The sequence below is a fragment of the Sander lucioperca genome, chromosome 7 (genome assembly GCF_008315115.2).
Source record: "Sander lucioperca isolate FBNREF2018 chromosome 7, SLUC_FBN_1.2, whole genome shotgun sequence".
In the NCBI taxonomy this organism is placed as follows: domain Eukaryota; kingdom Metazoa; phylum Chordata; class Actinopteri; order Perciformes; family Percidae; genus Sander; species Sander lucioperca.
Window position 1 is genome coordinate 42,471,687 of NC_050179.1, and position 22,335 is coordinate 42,494,021.

The following is a 22,335-nucleotide window of genomic DNA, read 5'->3' on the forward strand; positions in this document are numbered from 1 at the left end:
TGTTTTCAACAGGCACTACACTAGTTAGCTTTAAAGCCGAAATATTGCCAACTAGGTGTTAGTATTAATATTTTGTGTGTTTAAAGTCTGTTGCTATCTATTTACGATATGCTGAAACAAACTGGCTGCGACCATTCCGACGTGAACTTTTGGGTCATTTGAAACCCTCCTAGATTTCCCTTTAACACTTCAATTTCTGATAAATGTCTATAAGTGAAGCATTTCCCTTCATCTAGTTATTTCAGTCACGGTACATCAAAAATATTTTGCATTATGTAATTGGTTTGATAATGACCGACAGTCAGATATAGATATATGATATAAGCAGTACACAATAATCCCTAGATACAGGAACCATAATATACTGTACCAGAAATACTGTATTTTCAGACAAACGGAGCACAACAGTATACATTTTTAACAAATGTGTTTATTTTCCTTTCCAGAATAGAGTCCAGAATCATTGCCTGTAAATACCAAACATCTAAAGATTATGCAGTGTCAGCTAAGATGGGAATCATTGTCTATAAAATGGTAGCAATATCCAGTGGACAAAGATAATGTAAGCATTTTGTTTTTCAAATGTGCACATATTTACATATATCCAGTTTACAAAGTTTTACATAAAGATTTTGGTATGCATTAGCTGTAAAACAAATTAAATTTTTGGATGCATTATGTATGACCACAGCTATAATTGCTATATGGATCTAAACTAGGGCTGTAGGAACAAATTCCAGAAGTTGAATATAGTTCAAATAGTAAAAAGAAAATCAATAACAATCGATTGCTTAAGTTACTATACAAATGTGTATTTTTTATAAATGTTTTGGCGAATCTCACCCTTCTTGCCTTGGTCTACCCACATGTCATGTTACAACGAAATGCTTTCGTCACCTTACACCTAATGAACAGTAAAGTTAGCGGGAGTGAGCAACACAAGCCATTGTGAGATCTTGGGGCTAGCGGAGCTAATGGTAGAGAGAGACTGAGTAACGTTGGTAGGGAGATTGACGTGCTGCAGCTGGGAAGCAAAAGAAAGATGGGAAAAAAACGTTTTAAAATTGACATCCACAGAGTCGAAATGCTTATATAATAAATAATTAGCTTTTTATTGTTTCCCAACTGTGTCGCCAGTTATAGGAGCTTAGCTGGCAGCTCAATGGAGACAGCTAACGTTATGTCAATGTTAGCTGCCCTACAGCTGTCAGAGTCCGCTTCGACTTTATATATTAACTTCTAATAGCTGTACTCTTATCAACGTGAGTTTGCTAATAAACCATGTTAGCATGGTGGCTAACACTAAAGTGAATCCATTAATGACCTTTCAGCTGTGTTTTCTAACATGCCAAGCAATTAGCCTTTACAACAGAGGTGCTTCACTACACTTGTTAGATAATGTTTCATTACAGCATTCTGTGTTTCTTTGGGTTCGTCGCTGTGTGCTCGTGGTTGAAAATAAATGTTAACAGAGCAGGGTGAACGCATGCAAAAATAATAAAACTCTTGTATAATCATAAAATTATAATTTTATATATTTTTTTAAGTAGATTATTGAAAACTGTAATTAAAGTAATATAAAGTATAAAACAAATAACATCCTTTCCTAAGTCCTATCTGGCCATTTGTCCAACTTAAAATATCAACATGTACTGTGTAATTAGTACTTCTACTTTCAACGATTCAAAATAAACCGCAAGTCCCTTTTCAGTTCAACCAAACAGAGGTACAACAAAGGCTCAGCAAGCAAATTTGGGTCCCATTCATTTTTTGCAGATGATGATGTGATGTGACAATTTTGCAGATGTAAATGATTTTCAGGACCATATAAACAAGCAGAGCTAGAGTACATTTGCTTTTAAACGAACTTGTGTGAAATCTCCTTCTCCAAGCAAGATTTATTTTGACCAAAAAAAGAACCTTTAAATTGCCCGAAGTACACAGAGCTAGTACAAGGCTTAGTTAGCGTTTCCTTCCATTTCGAACCAATCCAGAACATTCTGCTTGTTCTCTGTGATCCATTTTATGTTACTCATTGTTCTCTCAATGGACTGATCCACTGCCAGGGTCCCAGAGCCGAATCCAGTCTCAGAGTTATCTGCCTTAAACTGTTTCAGCTGTCAGAACAAACAAAACATAAAATGAGTGTGTTGTTAAGGGAGGTGATGCAACCATTTCAAGTCAGGCAGCAACAAATGACAACACAGGGACCATCAAAAAGTGTGGTTGTTAGTCATCCTAAACCCCAGACATATAAGACAGATTCAAATTACTATTAGGCTACATTGACATTACTACGTTTTGGTTTTCAAGCAGAGTTTTGAGCCAAAAGTGATCCCCGTACACAGTGTTTTTAGCTCCAGTAGAACTAATCTCTGTTTAAAGTAACATGCCCAAACCGCATATCTCATCAAAATTCTCGTATACTGAGCATGCGCGTGCGGGGTAAACAGGAGGCAGCATGTATACTCCGCCTGTTAGTTGCCATGGTAACGTTAGTAGCTAAGTCTCGAGAACGAGACGTGATGACCCAATCAGGCAGCGAAACATTGGCGTCAGCGTTGGTGTTGCTAAAGGTCTCAGTTTGCAGCCGTTGAGACTGCAAGACAACCCCAGAGATTCCAAACCAAAACGGGGTCAGAAGTGTTTTCAAATATCTCCGGTTTAGAGGCTCTGACATGCCAGAGCAGTGTGAATGCGAGGTGTAAACACAGCAAATGATACTAGTTTTTAAACCAAAACTTAGCAATATAAATGTAGCCTAAGACTTTAAGACACAATTTTACATACTTGAAACATGACTTGATTTAGGGACAGTTTAGAAATGATTGTATTAATAAAATCAATCCAAAATGTATTTATTTCATCAGTGGCTTCTCCGGGGACTTTAGCATGTTTATATTATTGCCCCACATCAGATTCCAAATAGTAAATCTTTATATGAATTAGATCTGATGGTGTGTCCTGAGATCAGGGGCCTTTCTCAAGCTGCGTTCTTGTCTATACTTGTGTTCTGATCCTTGTGTCCTTGTGTCCCTGTGGCTAAAGTACTGGCCCAATACACAAATTCGCATTTCGCCAATAACAGTTAAAATTACCGGAAATGTTCTTGACACTACCATTTTACTGAGGATAAACTTGTGTGACAATTTTTACAATTTGCGTCTGCAAATTCACCACTAAATTCACATCTGAGATCTTTTATGCAAGAAATCAACTGTGTAGAGTGATAAATACATTTCAACGTGTATACATTCGATTTAATATTCAGTTCATAATTGTTTGGTGTGTTTGCTTTTCTTACATAAATAAATATTTTAGAAACTGAGTTTCAGTCTGCAATGGTAGATGAACATAAAGTGGTAACATGCTATGACATGTTATTTAGACTTAAGGGGAGACATGGAAAGTTTAAAATTTCCAATGCTAATTTTGATCGGTTTTCCTGGGCATATATACAGTGCACAATAATAATATACACAAATCACAATGTGGAACTACACTAAAACATGAAAACCCCTAAAAATAGACATACAAATTTGTTTGATTGTGATCAAAAACGGTCTAGAAAAGAGATCTTCCTCCGCCAAATGATGTTCTTTTTTTCAAGAATTATAATGTCTGAAAATATCAATATGAATTCAACTTATTAATAGCAAAGATGAATTGGCCTATTTGTGAAAAAGAAAAAAATGTGATTTACACACTGAAGATAAGTTTACTATAGGTAAGGTAGCCACTATGGTAGCCAAACAGTTTAGCTTAAGGATTCACTGTGCTTTCCACATGTATGTTTAACATCAAAACATGATTTATAAACAATATCTATTCATTTTCATCCATCCGGCCCCGTTTAATATGCAACTAAATTTTATACAGTATATGTATTAGGGGGTCCCTACGTCATACTCTTTTCAGCTAAGGGGTCCTTGGCCTTAAAAACGTTGAAGACCCCTGGTCTAGAATATCTAACCTGTTGAAGCTCGAATTCAGTGGAAAAACGTTTGGTGACTCCGTTGATGAGGTTGGAGAAGGAGAATGATCCGCCACCATACCTGTGAGTGAAAACACAGTCAAGGCAAAACAGATAATCAGGTTTATTTGTATGCAAATTAACAGGATTTCTTTTTTTTTTTTACAATTGGTAAAAATTTCAAAACAGTTTTTCAGATTTTTCAAAATGCAGTAATACAAATCAAACACTTGAAACCAACCAAAAAGAATTGGTTGTTGTACTAGTTAAAATTTTAAAACACAAAAATCTATTACTACTGAAACATCAAACTACTACCTTAATAAAACAATAAAACTACACTTAGTCCCTGTGTTGTGTTCTGTCAAGGTGAGGCCTGCATGGTTTATAATTATTATGATCGGTCAATAAAAGCTGCCACTGATATTAACTGACTGTAACGACCTATCTGCTGTTGTGTGATTGCATGACAATGAACTGCATGACAATGAATCATTTATTATGTGGCTGTGCTCCAGTTCGGCATGTGAAAATCATAGGTCACAGTGTTACCCAACACACCACTGTGTGAAACACTGTTTCAGCACCTTTAAAATTGTCATGTTGTGGACATGACTGCTAAGCAGACATGGTTCATTTAAAAACTGGGTTATAGACTACAAATATGGTGCCTCATGTTTCATGGGAATGCAGTGATGTAAGCAACAAAAAAGTATTGTGTTGTACTCACTCCTTGAAAATGTATGACCATCGCGCCCTGACAAAGTCCCATGCCAGAGACTGACCAGCCACATTGTTGGCAATGTAGACAATGGTGGAGGTGGCATCCTGCTTTCGGATAAGGTCTGGATTCAGAGTGAACTCCAGGTATCTGAAAGGGTACAAGCAGGACAGCAAGTATATATGTGTGTGTACTGGTCAGTAATCTTCAATTATAAGCTGTAGTACACTGTATAACAGTATTAACAAGGCTGTCTGTGAGCAGACCTGTTGAGCAGCCAGGGTTGATTTGTGCAGGCCAGGGCAGAGCGGAGTTTTTCAGCTTCACTAGCAATAGTAGTGTTCAGAAACTCTTTCCAAGCAAACTCCCACTCTTTAGCGTCACCTGCTGCAATGGCGTTACAGTACACGGTGGAACGCAGATTGGGGTGGATCCTGAAGCAAGATGACATATTGAAAGTTCAGTACACCATAGATGATAGACTTATGGTTGCACTTAAAACATAGTAAAGAGACATTGTAACAGTGGAAAGATAATAAGTTACACATTGGGATATATACACTCACTTGTTCTTTTTAGTGTCCATCCATTGATTGAACCATGTCTTGGTCAGATTTTGGCATTCCTCAAGGCCTGTCCTACAAGCCAGGCTGATAGCATTCACCTGATTATACCTGGAGGAAGGGAAAACAGGAAGGAGAAGAAGCATTTACAGGAGTCCAGAAAGAAAACATGAAGAGTAGACATGGGGACAGAAAGAAAGAATATGCCTAACAACAGTTGGTTGGTTTCTTATTATTAGAGGCTAAGTAGTGCTTTGTACGTTATCTAAAATACTGTTTTATCACAACAACAGCACCGGCTTGGCATGGCCTCTTTACAGTTAGCATTAGGTTTTCCAGCAACATTGCCGTACGGTGTACAGGTAAAAATGCACCATATACACCATGGGCAGATAAAACAAGATTCTGTGCTTGATGGTTTTTTTTAGATAATTAAAAAGGTAACACTGACTACTAAAACCAAACACTAGACAGTGGTAATGCTAGCCGCTGCAAGCTAGCAAGTTCATAAAATATGTTTACAGCTGAACTTTCCTGCACATGGTCTGGGAGTGTGAACAGGTGCATGAGTTCTGGAATAAAACAACATCAATAATATCTGATATGATAGGATGTCGAATTCCTACTGACCCGATTGTTAATGACGACTCTAAATTACACATGCTTGGGAGACAGAAGAAAGTTTGGTTAGCTGGCTCAACCGCAACCAAGAAAATGATAGCTCAGCGCTGGCCCCCCCCCACTCGCTTTGTATAAAGCAGTGGTTGGCGTATTTTCTAGACATAGTTATGCTTGAGCTCTCTACAGCAAGGATTAACAAAGTCATTGACTATAGACCTATGGAAAAACGCAGCAAGTATCAGTCCTAATGACCTTAAAATCACAAGAATTAGAGGAGAGTGACTAGGCAAGGTGTGATTTCTGCCTTTGTTTTTGTTTATTTGTTTGTTTTTGTTTTCCTCGAGACCGCAGAGGGTGGGGGGTGGGAGAGGGTTTTTGTTCAATTGTATTTGTATGTTCTATATATATATATATATATATATATATATATATATATATAATATTTACAGCCAGACAGTAATCATTGGCCAAACCAGAGCTCTTAAAATGGACCAATGTTACAAAAGTCATTTTCAAGGTTGAAAATCCATAATCTATTCCTAGCCATAAAATAAAAACATAATTTAAAATGAACTACAGCTATGGTTTCCCAAGAGCTCGAGATTTTTTATATTGCTATAAAAAGACATGTTACTATATCTACATTATTACAGGGAAATATTTGGTACTCTATTTCAATAGTTTGTTAAATTATGACAACTGCAGACTCTAAAAGATTCTGATGAAACACTTAAATAGGAGATTACTGGTTTTCAAAATACAAACTTAACAACACTGGGACAATGATAATAAGGACAATGCAGTGTTGATCTCAAGAATGGAATTTACCTTTAGGCTGCTTGGGGCCCCCATAGTTGAATTATAAGTTGAAAATCATCTTTTCTTTTCAAGTGTCATATTCTGTTAATGCCTTTCTTAAAAAGTATGATCTCCAAAACAATAAATGTCCATTTATGTCTCTTTACTCACTGGTCCATGTGTCCATCAGGTACGTTGCTCCAGTTGTCAGTCGTGGTCTTATAGTATTGAAACAGGGGGGTGACCTGTTTCCTCAGATAATTCTAAAAGCAAGCAAGACAGAGGTAAGGAAATGTGATAATTCCACGAAGATTAGAATCATAGAAGTAACTTATTTGTGTTAAGGCTCTTTTTGATTTTTATGCTGATATGTTATGGCTGAAAGTAAGCACACCTGCATGGGACCATAAACCTCACTTCGATCAAACATGAGGTAGAAGAAGTCCAGGTTGTTCAGGGCTGACTTCCAGGGCATATATTCTCTCTCCTTGTTCAGGTACATGGTGGTACTGAGGGCCCGTACGGTAGGGATGATCTTTGCTCTTTGGGGTTACAAGATTGTGAAAAAGAATGGGTTATCCAAAATTGAATACAACTTGATCATCTTTAATCAAAAGTCTTTAGTGTTCATAGTTTTACTCTTCAATACACTGGCAAAATATTTGTGGATCTTCATAAACCTATTGTAAATCCGTGGTTCCCAAACTGCTGCCCCCCCCCACCACCACCACCACCCCCATATAGGCCTATATGTGTATATTAATTATACTTAACCTATATTCATACATACTTAATGTAAACGTCTGTTTCCCATGCCAAAAAGACCATTTGAAGTGAATTGAGATCAGCTGTTTCTCAGTGAAGCGGGGAGAGGGACAGAGAGAGAGGTGCACAACAACCAGCTGTTTCAGTCCAATCAGGCTCTTAAGATGGAATTGTGGCCGCTACTATGTATTTTCTTTGTTTTTGTATATAGGGTGTAGCTTCATCGTCTGCTTTACGTTTACCTGGCTGTCCTTTCACAAACTTGGCCATGCTTTGCTAGTGGTGCAGCAGAACCATGCATTAGGGTTATAACCCCCTGTTATAACTCCGGGCCTCTCCTAGGGTGCACACCCCCCACTTAGGAACCATCGCTGTTTAGTAATGAATTAAAATATGTTGCAGCATCTGTGTCATGCTGGCAATGCTGTGCAATAGTATTATAATTGTGGGCTTACTTTTTTCTATAAACCCTGCTGATTGATGTAATGATGTTGTTGCCTACAACATCTTTAATAAATTCTTTTGGTTTTACTGAAGGTAACAATTAAAGTTATTTTTTCTAAGTCTCAGTAATCCAGATAATCATTCTGTTCATTTCTTTATTACATCATATATAGATACTGTATGATACTGTATTAGGACTTACCTGGCAAGGTTGAAGGCATCATCCACCAACTGAGCTCTGTTGATCACTGGAATAAGCTTGAAAAACAAGAGCAATATTCCTGTCACTACTACTACTACTACTACTACTACTACTACTACTACTACTACTCAGATCAAGAAGCACTTTCATAAACAGCATAGGAAAGCAGAGATCACAATTTATTTTAAGTTGCCAAAAAGTATACCTCATGATCAGTCGTTAGACAATTTAGGAGTCTGTCCCAGTTGCCTTTGTCATAGTTGACTCTGTAGTAACCCACCACGTTGAGATTGGCCAGCACCCACTCAGTCCCTGATGCCTTCATCGCATCAATTGCGACTACAAAAGAAAGGGAGGTCAGAGCTTGTCATTCTTGTCATAGACAAGACCAGAAAATGTAGGATAATTAATTTGTCAATGTTTGATTATTTTTTGTCTTTGGGTGATTTTCTTCACACTTGGGCAATAAACTCTTAAAGGGGAATTTCTGTATTTTCAAACATGGACCATATTTTCCCATGCATTTTTGTGTAAGAACAAAATGTGAACAAAAGTCTTTGAAATTTGTCCAGTATTGAGCGAGAACACTATAACAGGCAGCCGCAAACCGGACTGCAATGTAATCCTATGGGGCAATAGCGACCGTCAATGTACATCCACTAAAAGTGTGCGTTTTTGCCAATGACAGACTCAGATTGTTATTGTGCAAGTATTTGATAACATTATAATGTCCAGTCTAAAATTCTCCCACAGCCTGCAATTTACAAAAAGTAAATGTATGTGTGTGCATTTTATAAAGTTTGTGATGTACTACACAGTATCATTTCAGTTAATTATAATGTCCCTTAGCTCTTGTACACTCCTCTTCTGTTGCTCCATTGTACAGAAGACCATGTGAGACGAAAGTAAGCTTTTATTGAAACTTTAATGTAACGTCTCAGGTTACACACAACGTGTAAGTCTACTCCACTCTCGAATGCTTTTCTACCCCTTTCTCTTTAACCATCTCCTCAATTCCCAAAGCCACTTCGGTCAGAGAGAACATGTCAAATATTTTTCATTTACTGTCGTAAATATTTATTTCAGGATTTCGCCTATGAAATTAAATTGTAAGAATTCCTGTGGCTCAACTTTGATCAGAGTGAGGGTATAAATTGAGCCATCTGGGGGTAAACTGACAATCTGACATTTTAAGATCATTGAACAATCCAAAACGATTATTCAATATTCCCTTTATCAAGGTTGCAGGGAAATATGAATTATTGCTCTCCCTTGCAGTTCCTCCAGCCTTAATTGCTTGAGTTAGCTTCTTCAACTCACCACTCAGTGGGGAAAAATGCATCATAAACTCTGCATTAATGTGTTAGTACTGTCAAGTCCTTCTTAAAAGCATATTTTATCCACTTTCCTTACTTTGCGAGAGTCATTAATTTTTGGTGTGACTGATACCTCTAGTCTCTAATCTTGATTGATGATTTTTAATAAAAGGTTGATAATTGATCATCTAGGCCTAAATATTTGTGTGATGCTTTATTTACGTTAAAGTTCTACAGTGATTGGGCTTGGGTGTGGCCATATTTCATATTTGGCTGGTATATCCTGCAACTAATGTTACCCTAAATTGCGACGGAATAGTCCATAGCTCCATAGAAATAAAGCTGGCTTGCCTTTTGCCCAAAAATGTTTTAGCTCCACTTACTTTCATTCAGAAGTAATTTTATTTATCAGCACAAAATCACCATGTTATTGTTGGTGTCTGTACACCTTACTTGATTTATCCTTCAGCCAAAGGGGATCCTGGATTGTTCCAGTCTTCATCCACTTGATCGGAACGATCCATTTATAACTGTAGAATAAACACATGTATTATTACATCTACATTTAGTTTAATGTGTTATTTTGTTTGCCTGGCACGAACTGTTAAAGGGGGGCTGTATCATTTATATCATAATGACATTAAAATAAAAAGGATTATGCATTAATACATAGAAAAAAACCTCATAGTAGCATACTTTTTAGCAATAATACTAGAATGTATAGTACTAGTGGAGATAGTCTAGTTGTACTACTATAAAATAAGTGGTAATACTAAACTAGTAGTAAAGGCAGGAATAGCAGCAAAATGAGTATTGTAACATGAGTTGTAATACTGTATACATAATGGTAAATAGCAGCAGTAGTATTAAAGGCAAACACAATAATTAATTGATTGGTCTAGTGGGAAAAAAGAGAGAAAGGCATTGTACATACTTGAAGGGAGATTCAGCAGTGACATTAGAGTCTGGATCCAAGAGGAAGTGCTTCTGGGATACCAGCCCAGTCTGGGTATCTATGGTAACCACAGGAAAGCCCATCTGCAGTACCCAGGTGTCCATGATGTTTTGGACAGTGTCAGGAAGTTTAGTGACACTAGCATTAACAGCCTGTAGAAGCAGACAAACAAGAAAAAAAATGATGCTACAGCCAACAGTAGGTTGGCACGTACTGGAGATCCTTTTGATTAAACCATAAAATGTTCAAATCTAAATGTCTTTAGAAAAGAACATGCCATCTGCAGATGTTTCCATAGGTCGGTGTAGACTGCATTGTCAAATGCAAATTCAGCCAAGTAGGTCTGTAGGGACAAAACAAAGATTAGTTATTTTGCTTTGGAGGCGTTTCTGCTTCACCTGAAAGCATTGCCGCTCATACAGCATTGCAAATTGTACATATTTTACATTCCGATAATTGGTGAGTTGGCTGATTGTTACTGATGTTCTCATGCCACATATGAAGAAAATCGTCCTGCCAAATGGCCTGATTGCAGTGCTGGTTGGAATTCCTTAAGTTTCCTATGCCTTATTAGATATTTTAGAGTTAACAGATGTTAACTAATGGAGAATTAATTTGTTAAGACCACGTGTACCCAACCCCTGTCAAGGGGTCAGTAATGTAAGATTTACTGTGTCAAATCAAAGGGGACTAAGCTACACAGTAGCACGTGGTTTCAGGTAAATATTAAATTGTATGTATCCATTAAGTTCTTACTCTGACTCCCATTGTGAAGACGTCTTCAGTTAGGAAATCCGACAACATCCTCAGAACAGCTGCTCCCTGAGGATGAGCAAACACATGTTGAATGTTTCTCAAGATCAGTCTGTGTTTAAGGATATTGTGACAAAATCTTGTACATATTTGAAGGAAAACAGAAAATATTATTATTATAAATGTATGAGGTTACCTTGCTGTATGAGATAGCATCAAACAGCTCACTGATCTGTGCTGGTTTCTGGATGTCCTCTTCTTTAGAAGACAGAGGGTGAGAGGAGGCAAGGGCATCGACGGCAAACACCCTGTGGACATCACTGAGCACGATGAGGTCTGGCTATTATGAGACAAACAAGACAGTATGGCCAAAACTCCACCGATTAATGTCACCATCATCCTACATTACACATTATTGTGGCCAAAAGGTAGGAGGGAAATCCTTACCAGGTTCCAGTCGGGCTCAGCATTTGCTGCTCCCAGGTACTCAACATATGATGCAAAGCCTTCATTTAGCCACAAGTCATTCCACCATCTCAGGGTCACCAGATTACCAAACCACTAAAGCAACAGCACAGAGAAACAGTGTGAATGTTCCAAGAAAAACTAAAGATTAATAAGACAGCTCTTTATAGGCTCCCAGACCTGAAGACTACAGAGTTGGACTTGAGTCACACTTTAGTCCAAACAACAAGGACTTGAGACTTGGCTTGGACTTTACAGCATCTCTGTATGTGTATGTCCTCTGATCAGCCTTGCAATTAACATGCAGTTTGCCTACAAAGACTTGGGACTTGAATTGGGACTGCTTTGACATGACCTGACATTTTCTGGCACTTTCCCTCAAGGCCTTATATTTGACTTGAGACTTGCTGCAACAATACTCAATACTTGACTCATACTTGCTCTTAAGGACATGAGATTTGATTTAAATCTGTTTTGATGAGACTTGTGACAGGGACAGTGACCACTATATTATATACATTGTGAATGCAAATTCACCTGAATGATTTGCTGATCATACAGCATTTCAAATTGTACATATTCTTCATTCACATATTAATCCATTTCAGATGAGTTGGCTGACTGACTTACAGTTACTAGTGAGGTCTAAATGATGCTTTCATGAACCATTAGTTGTATTTGTTGAGCCCACTAGATGATGCTCTTGGTTTAAACAAAAAGGCTCAAGGAACAGCAATTCAGTGTGCTTTCAACTCTTTGTTGAACAGACACAGCCATTAAGTGGGCTCAGAAAATAAAGAAAATGCTTAATGGAGCTTCATTTGGACATCACAAATCGGCCAAATTCCACCACGCACATTTTCGGATGCCACCAGCAATCGCGGCCATTCAAGACAATGCTTGTTATTCCACCAGCCCCGACACAGCGCGTCCCAGAAGCATGTGAGCCACGTGCATTCCACAGGCCGGGCAGGATGTGAAGGCATGGCGTTTGATTGCATGATGGCTTGGAGTGGAAGGTAGACACCAGCTAATAAACACATGATTTTTCTTTCCAGTACTTATAGATAGCCTTTTAGTGACAATGACAGTCAGGCATTCAAGATGTTCCGCTTCTGAGACACTCCCTGTGTGGTCTGGTGTGTGGTGGAGGACGGAACAAAACCGTGGCACAGCCAGAATGCGTCACTTCCAGGCCTGGTGGTAACCGATAACTATTGATTGATGGTAATGTTCTCACAACACACTTCTGAATGTACTAATCGCAGTGCTGGTTGAAATTCCTTTATAACTTGCCTTTTCAGATTTTATCAGATGCACTCTGCCATTTTACTAATAGATCATTAATTTGCCAAGAACATGTGCAACCAAACCCGGTTAAGGATCCGTTATGCAAGATTCAAAAGACATTGTGAAGTTAAACAGTTTGCAGTGTTAAAAACTAACCATGTGAGCCAGTTCATGAGCGATGATGGAAGCAATCCTCTCCTTGTTGGAGTTGGAGGAGAACTCTTTATCGTAAAGCAGTGCTGTCTCTCTGTATGTGATCAGGCCCCAGTTCTCCATGGCTCCAGCATTAAAGTCTGGTAGAGCTATCTGATCTGCATTAGGAAAGATAATATTTGTGGTTGATTGCGTGTAGAGTTACTACTTCTTATAAGTTGACCAAGTAAGTTCTAACTGCACCAGTTCTTAAAACATGTAATCTGGAGGGAGGAAATTATGAATGTGTAACAATGTAACAAAATGTACTAGGGATGTCACCACTACGGTTCTAAAACAAAAATCAATCGAAATGAGCTTTCGAAAGCAGGATCGGCGATCTCTCGAACCCTCACGTACTTGCCTGTGTCTAAAGACAACAAAAAAGCCTTCAAAGACGACACAGCGTAGCTTACCAGTAGCCTGCAACCAGATATTTCTAAACCTAATGTCCATTGCCAGAGTCGGAGATGACAGAAAAAACAACAGAACTATAAAATCCTCCTGCTTCCCTGAAGTCACCGGTGTGACAACATTTTGCCTTCTCTGTGAGTGAGGTAAACAACGAATATGTTCTTGACAGAAAAACTGCACTTTATAGGCTATGCTACACGTAGGTACCAAACGCCACAAATATAGCAGAACATATTTGCAGGCATCATAAACATATAGATTTGACTGGGGAAAAGAATATTGACACAGGCAACTCTTCTGTTCTCATTTAAGGCAGGATCTGGTGGCTTTTTGCGGGTGAGGAAACTCAAATTTCTGTCAATTAGTGGCACTTTTTTGTTTTTGTTTCTAACAGTTTTTTCCCAATTGAATGTTATTACATTTCAAATAAATTATTTAACGTTTACAACATGGCCTTAGTGTGGTAAATTCAAGAACAAATATGGTGGTTATATCACACTTGATACCATGTGGCCTATTTTTCTAAAGAAGAATTGAAAAGGTAAAGGACAGTTGCCAGGGCATAAAACCAATGATCTGTTGATCTTTAGGAATCAAGACTTGATAGTCTATAAATGGAATAGCCATCAATGTTAAAAATATAAAATATATTTAAATCAAATCGAATCATGAGACTTCTTGAATGTACTGTATGGGCTGGTCAACAAAGACTGAACAAAGATGGATTACAACTGTCATGAAAGACTGTATAACAATGAAGTTATCAAGATGTAGCTGTTAATAATTGATGCTGTATGTAATCTTCTCCTGTTCGCAAAGCCCTGTCATAAAATGTCAAAACAGAAAGATAAAAGCATTCCTGCACTGTAATAAGCAGATAAGTCTTGCATTAATCAACAACAGAACAGATGATGGAGGAGTATTTTTTATGTGATGTTCAGAATGACTGACAGCTGCTTTATTGGAAGTGGCAGCAAATGTCTCAGTCTATAAAATAAAAAGGTAATTTTGGGGTTGACCATAAAAACGCACATGATGGCAATAAACATGAATCCGAGAACTGCTGACTACTGAGGGGAGGGGAACAGTTAACTCGGAGGATTACATATTAATGTATAACCTTGGTATGTGTACTGCAATGTACTAAATACACGTGGAAAAGAAAAGTATTCAGGCAACAAGTTCGATAGCATACATTTAACAAAGGAGGATAAGGATATTCAAAAAAAGCATTGCCTCAGATCATCATGTGTGGTGGACTTACCAGACTTTGGCAGAGGGTAGCTGGAATTGTAATACTTCTCAAAGAACTTAAGAATGGGTCCAGTTTTGTTAAGGGCGTACTGTCCTTGCCCAGCATCAATAGCAGGCTTCCTGGCAAAGATGCGGATCTAAACCCACATCACATAATACACACAATAAAACACATTACACAGTCTAATTATGCACATTGCTGTTGTTAGATGGAATATATACTGTCAGAAAACCATGAAATCTCTGTGGTTTTAAATTGATATAACCTCTTTTATTGGATAATATTAAGGCTGCTGTAGATCTCTCTACATGCCACTGTACTTACTCTGCTGTACTGCTCTTTTTATTTTGAATACATACTGTGTATATATATTTATACTTATATTGTTTATATTCTAATACTTGATACATAGTGTGTACATATTTAGAGAATGTGTGACATGCACCTACAACACCAAAACAAATTCCTTGTATGTGTAAAAAAACGTACGTGGCAATAAAGCTTTTTCTGATTTCTGATCTTTGATTAGATCTTCTATAAAACTGTTCTGATGGCATAAATTCAGTTTGTGAAAAAGAAAATTGTTGCTGTTCATGTGTTGCTTCGGCCTGATCATCTTGGATATTAAATCTGTACATTGTTTCCTGCAGCAGTGTATTTTTAGATACTACCATCGGATGGCAACATAGTCACACATTTTGAAATCCTACACCTGGCTAAACTCACGTTCATATTACATTGCCCATAGGGGCCTCTCTCCAACCACTAATCATTAATTACAATGACATCACTTGGATGAGTACAAGAATGAACCATTTTATTTTCTTGTTTTACTACAATGTAAGTTACTGTGTATGTTAGGAATGTGGATACCTAGCCTGATGATTAAAACCTAAGTTTTGAAAACTAAACTGTGTTAAGTGCTATTTGGCACTATAACAATACCAGTGTGTGAACCTAAGGTCTAGATTAGGGAAGCTCTAAAATGTTTTAATTAAGGAAGACCTACTATATAATACAATTTATTTCCAATTTCATCAAAAATCTCCAATCAGCGGGTTGCCCTCGTTGCTCACCTGGTAGAGCGTGCGCCCCATGTACCAAGGCTCGGTCCTAACCGCAGCGGCCACGGGTTCAATTCCAACCCATGGCCCTTTGCTGCATGTCATCCCCTCTCTCTCCCACCTTCCTGCCTTAATCTGTCTTATCAAATAAAGGCAATAAAAGCACCCCAAAAGAAAAAAAATAAATAAAAATCAACAACAAAAAAGAAAATCACCAGTCAACATCTGGAAGTATCTTGGTGGTATATTCTCCATTTACAGTAGAAAAGTAACAAAATAGCTGACTAAAGCAAATAAGAGACATGATTATCTGAATTTGAACAGCCATTGACCACTTAATATTGAAATGTTTTACTTCAAAACCCATGTATCTGAAATAATTTTTTTTCTGAATTCTAATATCTAAATGTGTGACCATTGAACAAAAAATATTCAAATTAAGCTTCTTTTTTTTTTTTTTTTTTTTTAAATTGCAACTTAAGAAATGTCATATTTTAAGTTCAAAGAAGTGAATTCAGAACAAATAAACTCAGATACACAGTTTTAAAGTAAAATATTTCAATATTAAGTATTCAGTGGCTGTTAAAATTCAAATTCTTATGTCCCTTATTCGTTTCCATACCTGTCCTTACCATGTGTAGGATTTGAAAATTCCTATGACTTTGGTGCCCCCCAGTAGTAGTATCAAAAAAAGACACCTTCGCAGAATGCACACCTCTAAGTTTCATGGAAATACAAGCTGCATTCAGGAAAGACTGATGACAAAATCTCTTTTACTTACCAAAACTCCGTCAATGGTGTTATTGATGAAGGTATAGTCACTGACAATGAATGCCAACAGGTAGGTAGACATTTTCTCAGTTGGCTTAAAAGCTGTCTTCAGTACATCGTGACCTTCAATGTTGACACTGCTTGATTCTGTAGAAATAAAAATTAATAGAAGAACATGTTTATTGTTTTAGTTTTTAATCTTACATTTAGTTAATCTTTTTGTTTTTGTAAATATGTCACTTTAACACACCCTGCTGTCCAGTCTTAGATCACCCTAGAAATGATGTTACATCCATTGTTCTCCTCATATATTCAATTGATTTGGTCTGAAACTGCGAAAATAAGCCTATCCAATTATCATCATAGTGCAACTAACCTTTTTCCTCGCCATTGGACAGGGCTACAGTTCCTTTGTCGTGGATTAGCGTGATGTGGAAAATAGCTTTCATGGCTGGCTCGTCAAAACAGGGGAAAGCCTTTCTGGCATCTGTTGGCTGCATCTGAGTAGTAGCAACAACCCTGACAGAAAATAGACAAATTAAACTTGATGCTTACAGAAACAACCCAATAGCATTATGATTGTGTGGAGTTTTACAAAGAGCCTGATGATAAAAAAAAATGTATATACATTTTTATCTCAGTGTCAAGCACAGAGCTAGGCCTAGGATGTTCAGCCTACATTAGCACAATAATTGGAAGTAGGGGGGAAACTGCTAGCCTAGCTCTATCAAAAGTGAAAAAAATCCACTTCCCAAAGGTTTTAAAACTGTTTTACTGGCATATAATGTTGTCTTACAACATACACATTTCGAAATAGAAATGTTAAAACAAGACTGCTGTTTCAGCCAGTCAGTGCTAGGCTTTGAAGGCATTTCTTGACCAACAACTATTAGGTAGAGTGGCTGCATGTTATGTCTCAAAAAGAACCATGCACCAGAACAAAATCTAAGTGAGGTGGTGACTACATTGCCATCTAACAAGATAGAACATGCCAATAACACAGTTTGGGAGTTGTTTTAAGCTAGGCTAAAGCTAGCAAGGAAGATTTATGCCAAGTTTAGACTTCACAATATTTGTGTCTGTTATGATGGTGAGATTAGGATTTTAAAATAACTTCTTGCTGTGACTTGGCCAAGAGACATGACAGACTACACGTTGGTACCCAACCAATCAAAGCTTGCCATCTTTCACAAAACACATGATGTTATCAGAAAGGAGCGCTAGAAACTGACTTTCAGGAACAAGAATGTAACCAAACAATACTGTATGTATGAAGCTGGCTGTCTTGTGTTCAAAAAAGCGACTAGCAATTCCTCTATTTCACAGTTCAACCGAGCAACAACATCATTCCTCTTTCCCTTTGCTATATTAACAGTTGTGTGTGGAAAAGTGCTCTGCGCTCATATTGGTCAAAGTCACGGACGTGAGGGAACTCAGAAAACATGCCAGTCTTTCAGTTGGCACGTCGTGAGGCAGTGTTGGTTGTGTCCTCTATGATACACTACACAGGATAAAACGATCAATTGTTGCACCCAATGCCCATTTTCGAGTTGTGTTATAATCTTGCTGATAATGTGTAGTATGAGTCCGGCATAAATTGATTAAGTTACACTGACTGTAGATAAGACGTCAGGCTATTCTTCAAAATAGTAAACAAATGTCTTGTGTGAGATCTTATTTGGAACATTTCTTATTGATCATTGCTGGCTACTGCATGTTCTGCAACCTCTGGGATTCACTTTTGCTCCAATTATGTTTCAAGGCGCACCATTTGACACCATATACACATACTTTTTCACTCCGTCCTCAAAGTATTCACTCCTATAGAAGCCTCCCAGGTCATCAGCCAGCTCTCCAGTAAAGTCAGTGTAGAGGTGGTACCTTTGGCCCATACTCAGTTTACCATCCAGCTCTAGGACCAGGTACTGAGTCACATTCTGGAGCCATGAAGTCGTGATTGAGGGGGCTTTGACCCCACTATTGACTGAGGTGAGCTTTGCCAAGTGGCCATTCTCCAACTTGGTGTAGTTCAGCTTATTGGAGTGTATAAGAATCAGGTCAGTCTCCTCAGCGCACTCAAACTCCACATTGGATGAACCTAAAAAACATGAAATACAGTTAGTTAAACTGTGATCAACAGTCGGATGGTGGCTTTGGCCATCTGTATCCAAGTTTTAAAATAGGTACATCATTCTTTGTGTGCAGGTAGACGAGTGCATTGTTCCCCAAGTGGTTTTGTGTGAAGCACATTGAGTTGACATTGTATGAAATGTGCTATATAAATGAAGCTGACTTGACTGGGTTGAGACAACTCTCCTGCTTCATAAGCTAAATACACCATTTGAAACCCATAACATGATCTGCAAAACACACAAAGCTAATAACAGGGCTTTTTTTTCTTAGTTCATGAAGTTGACATTTTGGAAATACATTATTCACAAAACAGCAACGCTATGTAAAGTATATCTATGAAGTACAGCACTGAATACACCAAATAAGACTTTGGTAGTTTCTGTACTTCAATTACTACAAAATGTAGCCCATTCTGTCAACTGCTCTATCTATAGGATTGGGAATGAACTGTCAGGCTTAATGAGAATCCTGTGTGTTATGCTATATGGACATTTAGAGAAGCAGGGGCTTTCCCTTTATTATATCTGCTGCTCAAAATAAAACATCAACAGCAAATTTAAAGCCCATACGAATGCACACACCATTATTTGGGCTGTGTAAATCTCTTGGTGTGTACAGACTATGGTTAACTAACATGCCCTCCATCTCCCAGGTTAAAGTTGAGTTAGAGTTGATTGTATATAGTGCATTGTATATAGAAGTTGATGACCTTACACAACTTGTAGGATTATTACCTATTACCTATTACGATTTACTCCGCAAACCTGTATGGGTGGATCAGGTTTTGACACAGGGACTTTAAAATGCATTTGCAAAGAAATTTAAAAGCTATGAAGTGCTTTATATGAAGCCATAAAACTGTGATAAGAGAGTCAAGTAACAGGATCCAAAATCCCTCCAAGCAGAAGGTGTGTTTTTTTCTTCATGTCTTTTTTATTCATTGACATCATAACATCTACGTACCAAAGCCAAGCAAAGTATTTCCTAATCCTTCCACAGTTACTTACAGTACACATTCCACTAAATCAATTCACACAATACTGTCTGGCTAGTTTATTAGGTTCTCTAATTATCATACTAAAAGGACAGTAAGACTCACTGAATATGTAAATGCAGTCTTTAAAAAACATTTACAGATTTGTTTTACACTTTTAGGCTACAAGTGGTGTTATAATTTTGCAACTGAGGGGTTAAAGTTGTGATTTATCGACCTTCTATTAGTCTTTATCTCCATCCTATCCTATTTAACCAATGCCTCCAAATTCCTGGTGGTTTTAATTCTTGTTGGCTGAGGATACATAGATACCAGATGAATGCAACTACTTTGTATGAAAGTAAGCCTTCTTGCTCCAGAGGATCATAGATGAGTATTACAGTACACTCATAAAAGCCTTACCAGTAAAGATGTAAAGTCCATTTGCATCTGGAGTCAGTCGCGGCCACAGGGTTAGATTATAGTGATCCGGCACTAGGCTCTTGGGCAGCCGATACTTGTCCCAAGGTTTACTGGGCGGGGAAGGTGTTGTGACGGGTGGTTTGGATGTTGGTCCTCCATCAGTTGGCAAAACCTGGTTATTATTTTTTGCCTTTTCCTGTGAGTAAACAACAGACAGAGCAATAATAGTAGCCAGGGCCCCTGCACACAGGATGATGGCCACTACCCCAACAGCTTTACTGATGTAGAAACCTTTCCCCATGTTGCCTGCCTGTGTTGGGAGTCCCAGTGAGACACGTATGGGTGGAAGGTGAACTTTTATATGTAGCCATTTGTAGCATCTCCCCTCCCATTCACTCCACCGGGTGATACATTAACAGTGGGATTGTAAAAACCAGTCTCGGCTGATGATGACAAAATTGGCTCTGTCAGATATATTCATACAGATAATTACTGACTTTTAACTACATTATTTTATTGTCATTTAACTTAAAGTCCAGCACAAGTGTAGTATAGGGATAACTAAGGTTTTGAGGCAGAACTAGAGAATTAGAACTATGAACTTTACTGATGTAGAAACCTTTCACCCATGTGGGCCTGCCTGTGTTGGGAGTCCCAGTGAGACATGTATGTATAATCAAACTTGGCTCAAGTTTGATTATACAGAGTCTAACAAAGTCAGTCAGTATTCGCCTTTATACCCCCCACTATTTGTAACTTTTAAGAATATGTTTTTATTTGTTTTTATTATTTTGTTATTATATGCTGTCACTGTAAGTAAAGGATAATAATAGTCACGTTGTTCCCTTCATTTGCTATAATCTCTAAGTGGTTTATCTTATGTTCCATTCTGTAAGGCAACTATCACCAAAAAGGCAATTCAAAGTGCTTTACATAAAACATTAAAGAGCAATTAAAACATTAATTAAAGACAATAAATAATAAAAACAAGCTAAACATATTACAGGTATAAAATACTTTGAATAGGCGGTTCCGGTTAGCTAGTTGAACAATGGTGTAGGCAGCAAACCGGGAGAGCTCGGTCACCACCATAGACAGTATATACTCGTCATTTATCTGACTTTTTCCACATTTTACATCCGCTTAAACTTGGCGAGCTTGTCTCTAAGGTTGATTTCTAACCAGAATCACGACATGGTCAGAAACTCGAACATGAGAGCGAGGACCGTAGCGAAGACGGGCAAGATGGCGACCTAGCTTCTGAGCCGCTAGCTGACGATAACCCGGCTCAGAATGACTAGTGTCTCTGGAAGAGCGGATTATCACTAATTTAACAACACAAATTGCTTCCAACCATGCAGTCATTGCCAGACATGACCAGACGATTCAAGCCATTGAAATGTCGATGAACGACTTCGAGGGGAGAATAACTACGCTGGAATCTACAATCAGCAGCCTTATCAAAGAAAATGGACAACTAAAGATGAAGTCACCTCGAGAACAGATCCAGGAGGTGTATCATCCGTATTACGGGCATACCAAATGGGAGCTGAGAGCACTCCTCTTACCTCCTGCCTACCATCCTGCCTTGGAGAAATCTTCGGGACTGACGCCTTTCCCAGAGCCTTGACCATGGACAGAGCGCACAGGGTGGCTATCCAGAGGAGACAGGGCGGCACACCTTCATGGCCTGTATACAGTAGTCACGAGTGGCTCAACAGGTAGATCTATAGATAAACTCATCTTTCAGGTGTGAAACCAATCAAATGCATGTGTCTCATGGCCAATGCGTGAGAGTTGGCAGCCCTGTAACAGGTGTGGCGTGTGAAACCAATCAACCAATCAACATTTATTTATATAGCACTCTACAGCAGGGGTGGCGAACCTGTGGCTCTTGAGCCGTATGCAGCTCTTTGCCTGTTCCTGTGAGGCTCTTACTGTGTGGCTGGGGGCTGTGTCATTGGTTGATTGTTGTTTTTAACTTTTCTGAAACATACAGTACTTCCTGTCTGACAGGAAGCAGCATGTGAAGCTGGGGAAACACGTCTCCGACTCACAGACCATCAGCACCGGATCCCCCCAGGGCTGCGTTCTTTCTCCTCTGCTCTTCTCCCTGTACACCAACAGCTGCACCTCCAGTCACCAGTCCGTCAAGCTTCTGAAGTTTGCGGACGACACCTCCCTCATCGGACTCATCTCTGATGGAGACGAGTCCGCCTACAGGTGGGAGGCTGACCACCTGGT

General features: G+C 38.4%; 1 protein-coding gene across 3 annotated transcripts; it reads right to left on the reverse strand.

Moving 5' to 3' along the window:
- Window positions 1-1,506: 1,506 nt before the first annotated feature.
- LOC116048658 (aminopeptidase N-like) lies at window positions 1,507-21,789 on the reverse strand. 3 transcript variants are annotated; one of them, XM_031297840.2, is made up of 22 exons: window positions 21,660-21,789; window positions 20,092-20,287; window positions 18,354-18,660; window positions 16,939-17,081; window positions 16,573-16,709; window positions 14,737-14,863; window positions 13,023-13,177; window positions 11,559-11,672; window positions 11,308-11,451; window positions 11,115-11,180; window positions 10,636-10,701; window positions 10,338-10,510; window positions 9,854-9,933; window positions 8,293-8,423; window positions 8,088-8,143; window positions 7,071-7,218; window positions 6,848-6,939; window positions 5,261-5,368; window positions 4,961-5,128; window positions 4,704-4,844; window positions 3,974-4,055; window positions 1,507-2,117 (listed from the first exon to the last, which is right to left on the reverse strand). In XM_031297840.2, the coding sequence occupies exons 1-22, from the start codon at window positions 21,723-21,725 to the stop codon at window positions 1,959-1,961; spliced, it is 2,859 nt and encodes a 952-aa protein (XP_031153700.1). In that variant the 5' UTR covers window positions 21,726-21,789; the 3' UTR covers window positions 1,507-1,958. The 3 variants fall into 3 exon arrangements, with proteins under 3 accessions (XP_031153700.1, XP_031153699.1, XP_031153698.1); XM_031297839.2 differs by lacking the exon at window positions 21,660-21,789 and having other exon boundaries at window positions 20,092-20,427; XM_031297838.2 differs by lacking the exon at window positions 21,660-21,789 and having other exon boundaries at window positions 8,293-8,426; window positions 9,857-9,933; window positions 20,092-20,418.
- Between the last annotated feature and the right edge of the window lie 546 nt (window positions 21,790-22,335).